General features: G+C 31.5%; 1 protein-coding gene across 4 annotated transcripts in view; it reads left to right on the top strand.

Annotated features, from left to right (window-relative positions):
- Hasp (Hig-anchoring scaffold protein) overlaps positions 1 to 11940 on the top strand; it is a 502258-nt gene extending 490318 nt beyond the window's left edge. Inside the window, exons 23-26 of one of the 4 annotated variants that reach the window (XM_075381941.1) lie at positions 1174 to 1353; positions 5272 to 5442; positions 11070 to 11262; positions 11764 to 11940. In XM_075381941.1, the coding sequence (XP_075238056.1) occupies positions 1174 to 1353; positions 5272 to 5442; positions 11070 to 11262; positions 11764 to 11767 (548 nt within the window). In that variant the 3' untranslated portion in view covers positions 11768 to 11940. Of the gene's footprint in view, positions 1 to 1173; positions 1354 to 5271; positions 5443 to 11069; positions 11268 to 11763 lie in introns of those variants that run through there. The other 3 variants (XM_075381932.1, XM_075381913.1, XM_075381921.1) reach the window with 3 other exon arrangements.
- The last annotated feature ends 309 nt before the right edge of the window (positions 11941 to 12249 follow it).

Below are 12249 nucleotides of genomic sequence, written 5' to 3'. Positions count from 1 at the left end.
TCTGTTTAAAAATTATATATTAAAAAACTTGGTAAGATTTTATTAAAATACTGTGAGCAGTTTTGAAAACAGTAGTTTTGAAACTTTTATAAAAAGTAGAGTTTATGCCAGTCATACAGCACTAATAACTTTACAGCTGCAGGTATGTTTGTTTGTATTAAAGTTGTAGTATTTCATTCTCAGTTTACGTTGTGTGATTTTCCCCCTTTTTCCTGCTATGAGCTTCTTTGTAAGCTTCTGTGGTCAAAAAAAAAAATTGACCACATTGTTTCATTTGATTTGATGTTTTTCTTGCTGATTCATATTACTTGTACTTTCATTCCATTTTTAGAATTAAAATACTAAAAGGAAATAATCCTTAAAATAAATTTATTAATTAAGTTTGTAAAATATAAAAATTTGAATAATCTTTTCTTACTATTTTATTTGAATTTATATATGTAATTTCACTTAAGATCATACAATATTAAGACTTAATAGTATTGTTTTCAACTTGTAGATGGCTTATTATTTTTTTTAGGAGTGTTTTATATGAGAAAATAACCAAATTTTCTTTCACTGGAAGTAATAATGTTCACCATGTAGTCAGTCTCTTTTTTAAACAGAATGAAGATCTTGCTTGCAAGGCTGAACATATCTACATTTTGGTTATCTTGGCTATCTAAAGTGCAATTCATTTAGAGTTGAATGTTTGGCTCAGTGAAAAAGGAAGGAGAACATTTTATTCCTTATTTACCTTAGAAGATTGGCACGGTACACTTGTTATCCTAAAACTGGCTATTCTAATTACAGGAATGGTTTATACAATATTTCATTTCCAGTCATCCAATATCTTTATGTTATGACATTTAACATATTCTTATAAATTTACGTACAATTATCAAAATAATTTTTTATATTATTTTAGCATATGTGTAAATGTAATGTGATTTTTTAAACTTACAAACTCACATTTATAATGATTGTAATGAGTTACGATGCATAATTAATTAATTTTATTTTAACGTAAAAATAAAATTAAATATTGTGCTTACTGTTAGCTATTACATAACAAAATAAGAAAATAAATCTTAAAATAAAAATTAATTTTTTTTTTTAAGTGTAACATTTAAATCAAGATGATGTATTGTTTTTATTGCTTTAAAAACTTATGAATATTAATTTTTTTTTCAGGTATGGAATGTCCTGATCTTGTAAATCTGTCAGATCCAAATTTAAGGGCATCAATATTAAGCCGTGAAGTTGGTGGTCAAGTAATGTTTTCTTGTAGCCAAGGATTTGGTCTTGTGGGACCTTCTCACTCAACATGCCAGCCAACTGGAGAATGGGCTGCTCCATTACCAACTTGCAGAGGTAATCTTATTCACATTATTATATATAAAACAGTGTATATATACACATGAGAGGTTATCTCTGAAGTAAAGACTGTTTCATTATAAAAAATTTATTCTGAAAATTTTATTAATATTTTTTATTTCTCTTAAACTATTTACCTTACACTACTTCTCTATATAATTGGCACATGAATTAAGACATTTATCGTATGGATGCACCAACTTCAATATACCCTCCTTGTATTCTTCCTCCGCCAGTCCATTTAGCCACTGATTAACAGCATTTTTAATTTCATCATCACCCGTGAATTGCTTACCACTCAAAAGTTCTTTCAATTTCCAAAACAAATGGCAATCAGAAAGAGCTAAGTCTGGACTGTATGATGGGTGATCGTAAATCTCTCATCCAAATGTTCTCAGTAAATCACATGTCGAACCCACAACATGTTACATGCATTATTGTGCAGGAGGAAGACACTGTCGGTCAGCCACCTGTGTGACCGATTTTTAATGGCGCACCGTAACTTACATAAAGTTTCGCAGTAGGCTTCTGCATTTATATTCATTCCATGAATATAGTCATATGATATAGGCATGAAATCAGTCAGCAGTAAGCCAAACCAATCCCAAAAGATTGTGGCCATCAGTTTGCATCCATATGGCTGTGGCTTGACCTTTGTTGGTCTGGTTGTGATTAAGGATGATGCCATTCACTTGACTGCCATTTTCTCTGTGGTGTGTAATATGAAATTCATGTTTCATTGCTGGCAACAATTGAATTAAGGAACTCATTACCTTTTTCTATGTAGCTCATCAAAAATTCCAAGTCAGATCCCATTTGAATTTTTTGTGATTTTCTGTCAAGACATGCGGCACCCAGTGTGCACAAACCTTTCTGAAGCCAAAATGGTCATGAACAGTGCAACCAATAACAGCTCTTGAAACATCAGGAAAAAGAAGAGCCAAGTCGGAAATCATTGAGTGACAATCTTTTTTAATTTCATCATCGACGCATTCCATCAAGTCCTCGGTGATTATCGAGGGCCTCTCCAAACGTTTTTCATCATGTACATTAATTCTGTTATTTCTAAACCTTTCACACCATTTTTAGATGTTTGTTTCATTCATTACATTATCACTGTACACAGCAGCCAACAGCCTATGAATTTTTTTATTTTTTAACAGCTTAACGTTTTTATGGTTTAAAAAACCTATGACTCCATGTATTTTACAGTTGGCGACAACATCGATTTTCCTATTCATTTTATAATGTAATAACTCACACATAATCAAAGATAATACAACCTGACAACTTACAGACAACAATGCAGTATATACATTATTAGCATGGCCATGAACGACACAGGTTCGCTAACCATAAAGAGAGAAATTTCCCACAGGTTTTTACTTTAGAGATATCCCTTGTGTATATATAAATTAAAAATGTAATGTAATCTGCAAGGGGAAGTCAATCATTATCCGCAATATAGTTATAAATTTTATTGCAATACAAATAGGAAACTAACATGTACATCATTTTTCAACATAGTTCCCTTGCATTTCAACACACTTGGTCCACAAGCTTTCTGATGCCCTCATAAAAGAAGGTTTCCAGTTGAGCTGCGAGCCAGGAATGCACCGCTTCTTTCACTGTTTCGTCCGAGGTAAATCGACGGCCCCTTAATGCCTCATTGAGTGGACCAAACAAGTGGTAGTCAGAAGGGGCAAGATCAGGACTATATGGAGGATGAGCCAGTACTTCAAAGTTGAGTTTCTGGAGCTTAACTTTTTTTTTTCAGCAGTGTGGGCAGCAGTATGTGAACTGGCATTGTCGTGTAACAACACAACACTTTTTGACAGCAGTCCTCGATGTTTGCTTCGAATTGCAGGCTTCAGCTTTGTAGTAAGCATCTCACTGTAACACGCACTGTTTATTGTCGTGCCTCTTTCCTCATAATGTTCCAGTACTGGGCCTTGTGACTCCCAAAAAACCGTAAGCATCAATTTTCCTGCTGATGGTTGGGTCTTGAACTATTTTTTGCAGGGAGAATTTGGATGTTTCCATTTCATACTCTGACATTTGCTCTCCGGCTCGTAATGATGGATCCATGTTTCATTACCAGTGATGATTCTGTCTAAGAAGAAGTTCGTTACCATATCGATCCAAATGTTTTTGGCAGATATCCAAGCGTGTTTGTTTATGCAACAGTGTGAGTTGTTTTGGGACCCTCTTGCACAGACTATGAAACCCAAGTCTGTTGTGGATGATTTCGTAGGCAGAATCGAGACTAATTTGCAGACGATGTGCCACTTCATCAATAGTTACTCGTCTGTCTAAGAAAACCATATCACATGCACATTCAATATTTTCCTCATTTGTGGTGGTAAACGGTCATCCGGCTCCTTCGCTGTGCGTAACACTTGTGCAATCATTTTTGAATTTTTCAATCCATTAGTTGTGGCAACACACTGTTCCGAAAGTCTTCGATGAATTTTGCCCCCTGATACACCTTCCGACCACAAAAAACAGATCACTGAACGTTGCTCTTGTTTGATGCAAACAGAAAGCAGAGCAGCCATGATTAACGGCAGGACAGCGATAATGGAACTAACCTAGCAGCATCAAACCTCCACAGACATAACAACAATTAAACCACGCATGCATCATCTACGCAACACGACAGTACTACCAACATAAATAAAAGTATAAATAAATTGCGGATAATAATTGTCTTACCCTCATACTATTTATATACTTATACTTTAACATGACAATTTTATATTATGATTTTTAATGCTGTAATTTGCTGTTGGTGGTGTGGGAATATACAGTACTGTTTGGATAGATGATTAATAAATTATTAATCATTAGGTTGTGTGATTTTCCTCCTTGAAAATTCTTGGACCATCTGGTCCTAGACCCATTACATTATAATGTGTCTAGGACCAGATGGGTAAGGATTCCGAGTGATTAATTTTTCTTGGACTCACAAAATTTTCATTTATTTTTTCATTATCTGTATCCTTCAATATTTTGATAACTTCTGTGAACTTACTGTAGTCTGTTTATAATTTTAATCATATTCTTTCAAATGCATAGCAATGAACTATGAAACTAATTTAGTTTCATCTGACTCTTAACTTAATCTACAATGCCATTCCTTTATATAAAACTCCAAAGTGCCCTGCATAACTGTTTGTTCAAAATCTGAAAGAAGTGACCTCTTCCAGAAACTTCTAGTCTGATACTTAAGCTGTACTTACTTGTTTTAAGTCAACCTTCTTCGGTCTATACTCTTGCTTATTCTCAAATGAAACTATCTATAGTATTCTCTCATTATATGATTTCCTAATCTACTGCCTCTTGAATTTCATCTTAAAGACTCAACCTTTGTTTTTTCCAGAGCATGTTTCAAAAAAAACTTTTTAGAATTAAAATGTTATAACACATACAGGTTGCATAATCAAATCCTAGTATATGTGAAATTTTGTTTTTCAAAACTTATAAAGGCAGTTGCTTTTATGTAGATTTGAATGGCTAGACTGTGAATAGCAGTGTTCTTTCATGGTTGGGTTTCAATTAACCACACATCTCAGGAGTGGTCGGCCTGAGTCATTAAAGACTTCACATTTACCAGTACATTTCATGCCAGACTATGTACAGATGCCTTGGCATCTTTGCAGAGTACTTTTGATATCATGTCATCACTGTGTTGTTACTCTGTAACCTGGTATACATAAATAAACTATTTACAGTAAATGCATTAATTGATGTAATAAATTTATTGAAGACATATTTTCTGAAGGATTAAAGTAATTCGTTAAAAGTATTTAATTTAGATGAAGCAATATATATGTAAATTACACAATGATAAATAAAATTCTTAATTATGAAAATCTGTCAAAAAATTTTAAAAATGTAATGGTGTTGTTTTAGAGGTACAGTGTGGCCCTCCTGGCTTACCCGAAAATGGATTTATCCAAGGTCAAGGTGTTTATAAAGCAGGTGATTTAGTTCAGTTCAGTTGTAATCCAGAACATATGATGGAAGGTCAACCAATCATTGCTTGCCAAGAAAATGGAAGATGGTCGGGATCTGTTCCAAGATGTAAGTTTTTAAAATAATTTTTATCAATTTTAACAGATTTCATGTTTTTAGTTCCATTTGTTAATCTTCTATTCAGCTGTTAATGTTAGATAATTTGTTTGGATATCTTTTGCTATTAAAATGGGTTCGTATATTAACTGCTTACTTCATTTTGTAGTTTACTAGAGGCAGTAAAAAAATTAATTAGAGCAACCCTTTTACAGCAAAAAAGAAATACTTCTCTTTTTCAGCTGCAGTAATGATTTGCACATGACAGAGACTGTTAGCTGTAAACATTCACATAATTTGCATGTAGCATCCAAACTAGAAATCTGTGCAGTGACTTGTTCTTTGTGGGCAAGGAAGAGTAATGAAATTCTGCTAAAATCCTGCTAAGGAAGGCTAATCCTGCTAAAATTCATTGCCAGTTGAGTGAAGTGTACAGTAATGTAGCATTTTCATGCTAGGTGCTGACAAAATTATGCAAGTCTTTAGAAAATGAGCACATTAATACAATGACAACTGCTGGCAGGGAAGACCATTAAGTTTGGTGAAGGAAGACAACAGTGAATACATTCCACAAATTATTGCTTCCAAATAGGTGGGTTGTTGGGTAAAGTTAACAAAAAACACACAGCTAGTATTTGCCAAAAGAAATTGGACTTTATTGAAAGTGTAACAAATGAACTAATGTTATAATCATAATCTTAAAACATAACAGGAAATTATGAAATTAACATAGCTTAATAATACTTAACATATCAGCTGAATCAACAAATGAATAATGATGTTAAATACAAAAATACATGAATAAACCTTTTTTAAATACACAATGTAACAGAGCCGGAAAATAAGAGAATATAAAACACCTTAATTTTAAATTAGATGTTTAAGACATAACATCAATAGAAAGTGGAACTGGAAAACAGTTGCACTACTAACATATACTGTGCTATGAAGATTAGCAAGGAACAGATTTCATTAGGTTAGGAAACATTAATTACAATAATTTCAGTATAGAAGGCGTTAAATCACAATATAATCACATTAAAATAAGTAATAATACAAATGGAGTTTATTTTGATAGATGAGAATTCTTGAGAATACAAAAATCATAAAGTCCTAAAACATACCAGCACATCAGGAGTAATTTGCTTTAGGTTAATTTGCGAGAAGTATGATGAATACAGTGCATAAGTAGCAAAGAACTAATCTCGGCGATCAGCAAGTTGCAGAAATAAATTAAGAGTTAATTACAATAACAAATCGTAATAATTAAACATGTAAAATAGTTAAGCCACCTATCATGAATGCAATTAAGTGAATAAATGGTTTTCTTTTAACTAAACTTGAAATCGTAAGGCATAAGGTATGATGAACTGAATGTTCCACAAATTTCAATGATAAAATCACTGTTTAACGTAATAATGAAAATTGAACTTGCCTGTAGCACACAAAAAATATCCAGAGACGAACTCGTGAATGCAGATACATGAATACATACAGTAATCGTGGGCGTAGTCCGCACTGATGTATCAGGAATACAGAGGTGTGATGTGGTTTAGTGGTAGAATGATGCGTAGAATCTCAGATGTGTAGTGACGAGTTTTGAGATTCTGCTTGAATGAGAATATTATCACAAAGTTTGCAGGAGAGTATGACCATAGGCGACTGCACAGGTGAAATGTTGGATCTACTCTGCTGAAAAGATGGCGAAAGAAAAAAGGGGGAAACCAGATCCAGGTAGTGGACAGGAGAGAGTGTGTATAAAAGATAAGAGATGTGTGCATGTAGTAGTTTGGGAACGAAAGAATAACGGGTGTATGAAAAGGGTAGTCAAAAATAATTCGATAGAAGAATGGACGCGGTCACTAAGGATGACGGAGGGAGTGTCGAACACGAGAACAAATAATAAAACAGGGATAAAAGACAAGCCCAAAAATACGAAACAAAGTAAAATTTAACATTCCTGTAACAAAACAATGGGACCCACCCTAGCTTGGAATTCATTGAAAATAACGGAAACTTTACTCCAAACGGCGTAAACATGGGTCATAGCAGATGAGATTGCAGCTGAAGTGGGTATATTGTATGGAGGTCTGTACAACATCAATAATAAGTATCAAAAAGTTGATGTTCAGTGGGCCCTCTTTTATTTAAAGAACATAAGGAAACATATTCAATCAGCTCTTTTTTCTCATATTTTTAGATTGTTATAAAAAGGAAGGTAATGACTTTTTGAACAAAATTTTGATTGGAGATGAATGATAGGTCAATCATTTATCACCTGAAACAAAACTGAGCTCACTAGATAAAATTCATTTCACATCTCTGAAACAGGTAAAATTGGTTGCATCAATCACAAAGGTAATGCTAATCCTTTTTTTTTTATTAACAAGGTGTTGTACATGCTGAACTCATGTTGACTGACCCTAAGATTAATGTAGAATCATATTGTGAAACTTTAAAGATACTGAGAAAGACAATTAAACAGGAAGCCCATAATTATTAAACAGAATTTTTTTTAATTTCTTTAATATTATTTTATTTTATTTAACAAAAATTTAATTATATTATTTTGTGATATTATTCATTTGATTGATTCGAATCATTACTAATATAGTATAATTAAAGAGCATGCGGGTATGCAGGTGACAATTTTGTATATATTGTTTGTACATAGTATAATTTTCTTAATTTATTTAAACATATATATATGTACAGCCTATGACACTCCTGGTAGTGTAAGGATTCAACGCCGGGTCATACATCTAAATCTGTTCAGTCATTGAGCTGCTATGGTGGAAAAAACATACATGTATATCTTTGTATTACTTAAATATATTACACTCACTTTTGGGCAATTGTATAATAATCTCTATGTTGTATAATTTCATTACATGAAACAGGTTGGTAGATTTTAGACCGAGATTGGACTGTATGTTCATAGGTGATGAATGAAGACAACGCCTTGTTGCTTGTTGAATACTGGTTTAATGAATTTTCATTTTGACAGTTAATGAATTGAATTGTGTAACATAACGTATAAATTGACTTGATGCTAGTACGAGCGGAACTCTCCGGTGAGCGCTAACACCCACTAGATCGCAGCACCAGATGGCTCGATGTGGAACGGAACACACCGTTCACCAATTATGATTACTTTAATTATAATTCTGTGATACATTACATGAAATAAAACTTAAGATGCAAACAAAGAGTATTACATAAAATAATTACGTAAAGTTAGAAAGTACAAAAATTAAAGTTAACTCAACAAATCTAATATTGATACAGGCAACCAAAATAAATTAAAATAAACAAATACATTGAGGACGTTAAATAAATCTCATTGATTACATTCGGGATGACTTATGCCATTGGAAGAATCTAAATTTGGAAGAACAATCAATTTATTAATGTTTCTTTTTACTATCGTGTTATTAGTTTTCACATCAACTAATCTAACTAGTCCATCATTACCTGGATACACTTCAACAATTATTCCTAATTTCCACATCAATGGAGGATGATTACTTTCTTTAATTATAACGACACTGCCAACACAAATGTTTTTATTTGAAATTTTACACTTGTTCCTCTGCTGCAAGGAATGTAAATAATCGATAGACCATGCTTCCCAAAAGTCTTTCAATATTATTTGTATAAGCTGCCACCTAGTAAGCTTATTTACATTAATGCCTGAGAAATCAGGATCAGGTAAGGAAGTTAATGAAGTGAAAATTAAAAAATCTCCAGGAGTAAGTGGAGTAGGATCAGATGTATGCCACTCACAATGACGAATAAGTATTGCCAAGGTGGAATTGACTTGTTCCGGTGAAAGATCTGACAATATACAATTATTTTTATTTTTTAAATTGTGTATGAATCGACGACAACATGGAAATATATTTAGTGTTCCGCTTCGATGAAATCATGAAATTACCTGTTTTATCTTTTACAATAACTAGAGCTGTTGCAAGTAAAACAGACTTGTTAGATTCTGATTTTAAAGTGCAATATGAACTATTAGCCGAAGGAGTTTGATTCGGCTTAGAAGATTTAATTGCTGGCTCTTGCAGCATTTTATCTAAGTCAATTAGTGTATGATGCTTTCATGAGCATTTTTTACATTTACGATTGCTTTGACACTTTTTCACAATATGCATTTACTTAAACAATTAAGACGTAATTTTTCCTTTCATTAACACTATAACTTAAAAACTTATCACATCGATACAATGGATGTTTGCTAGTTTTACATAATGTACACATAAAATTATTTACATAAAATACATTTTTACTAGAACTAGGTATTGAATAATCATATTTTTTGCCGCTAAAACCTACATTGGACGACTGTACCTTTTCATTACATTGAATCGTGTTAGTGGATTCAAGTAGTTTGCACTTACATACTAAGAAAGAAATGAGTTGTTCTAACTTTGGAAATTCATTATTTTCCAACGTTTTTTCCCAGTATCTTAAAGTATTTAAATTCAAGTTTTGAGTAATTAACTGTGTTATAATAAATTCTAAATAGTCAATATTTAGAATTTACATTGGTCAATGTATGGGATCAATATTTACATTGGGAAAGATTAGGAAATTTTATTTAGTTAATATGTCAACATAAAACTTTTACTTCCTCCACTATTGCCAAAAATGTACATTAAGAAATCAAAAACTATCAGTTTCTCCCAACAAGAAAAAGCTAAATCAGTTTTTGTTATTTTGTAGATCTCATTGTGACCATTATGAGAATATAAATATATGACTTTTTTTAAATTTGTACTAATCTGCTTTTGCCATTTGGCCACAAATATATTTGTTGTGTGGCAGACCAGGGTTTGTGTGTGTGTGTGTGTGTGCGCGCGCGTGCACAGACACATGCATGTGCTTTTCATTTGAAAAATAGTAGGGTTTTAGGAGAAACATCATATAAACATGAAAATTAATTTTTTTGTTATTAATTTTTATATAATTTTAAAAAATATTATTAATTTATTTATATGGTTGGTAACCTAATGAATAGAATAAAAAATGATTCTAAACATATAGGTCTTGATTTTTATACATTGAAGTTAGAGAAAATAAAGAAAAAAAAAATATTGAAAGACAGTCAGAGATAGAAAATGTATATTATTTATCCATCCATTGATGGATTGCTTTGAATTTCATATAAATGTGATTTGCCGTGATACAATAGTCTCCTGCCACAATGATTTACTGCTTTATGAACAATCATAATGCTTTCTCTTTGCTTGAAATTAGTGTACTAGTCTTTAATCAATTTTGCATCAGACACCTTCCGTACTCAATCAAGAACTTTTCCTGAATTTATAATAATACGTTTTAAACTAATAATAGGAATTGTTTTTTGGAGTTTTAAGTTCTGTTTTTGTGACATAAGAATAAAAGACTGAACCTGAAAAAAGAAACTGAATTTGGCTGCTTAAACTTCAAACTGCACCTTTCTATCTGGAAATTATTTTTTATTACACTATTTTTTAATCAGAAAATAATCAGGAAACATTATGTAAAGTTTTATTATTAATAATACTTAATTATTACAGTAAAATAACTTAATTAATTTGGATAATGCATTTTTCATGTTTTACTGTTAATTCTCCTTTATTCTATAATAGGTGTTCAGGCTTGCTCTTACCCAGGTACTGCAATCAGTGGAAGAATGTCTTCAGTAAAATTTTATTACCAAATTGGTGAGACTGTAACATTCACTTGTGATGAAGGACTTGTAATGCAAGGTGCTGCAATGCTAAGATGTCTACGTAATGGGAAATGGTCAAACGCAATACCAACTTGTGTAGCTCCATCAAAGTAAAGTATTTATTTAGCAGTTTGTTTTTCTTTTTTTTTATTAAACTAGTGGTTAAGTAATTAAACAAGTAATCTATTTATTTGTTTTCAGTAGTAAACTATTTTTTTTTATAATTTAAATTGATAAGGATGATGTAATTTCCTATTCTAACATAATGCAAGGTAGCCTATATGTTTCATAACATCAGTCTATTTATACAAATTGAACTAGTTTTTGTGGTTATTACAAGTGATTAAAATTCATCATGATGAAAAAGTTTAAATATGTTCTAACAGCGTGAACCAATGTGGTATCATGTAGATTACTGCATTAAGGAAAGAAACAAAATTCTTGTGTAAATTTGAACTATTCTCACATATTATTAAACCACTTACATGTGATGGATTACTATTGTATATGTTAACCCATCTAATGATTGAGACTAGTCTTTAAATAACTAATTTATTATTTCTGGAGGAAGTAAAATATATAGTTAATCAATTGTGTTTTTCTTTTTACAGATAAAAAAATATGTTCAACTAGTTGTTATTTGCCACTACAGAGAAATCAAAGCTCAAATCAATGACCTTCAGTATTTTAGAATTTCTCTTTGTGAACTGATATAAAATAATTTGAAACTTAGTGCATCGTTTGTTTATATTACTTGAAACAGAACTTGATTCTTAGAATATTTAAATATGGTATAAATAATTTGTACTGTAATTGCGATAAGTTAAAACATATACTTTAATTATTTTTTTAAAGTTAAATTTTTTCTTATTTTTGTTAAAAGATGAAATTTTTCTCTATTTTTTTGCTCAATAATAATATTTTAACATAATTTAAAAATAATTTTGTACAGGAATACTGTATATGTGATTAACACAACTGTTGGTATGCAGATATTAATAATTATGACCCAGTTATAAATGTAGACGTAATGATTCAATTTTGATCATTTTAGTGTTGTAGCAATTTTTACTAGATTAAGCAAACAAGACGTTAAT

Source organism: Lycorma delicatula, chromosome 1, assembly GCF_047948215.1.
Source record: "Lycorma delicatula isolate Av1 chromosome 1, ASM4794821v1, whole genome shotgun sequence".
NCBI lineage: Eukaryota > Metazoa > Arthropoda > Insecta > Hemiptera > Fulgoridae > Lycorma > Lycorma delicatula.
This window is presented reverse-complemented; position numbering and strand designations above follow the sequence as displayed.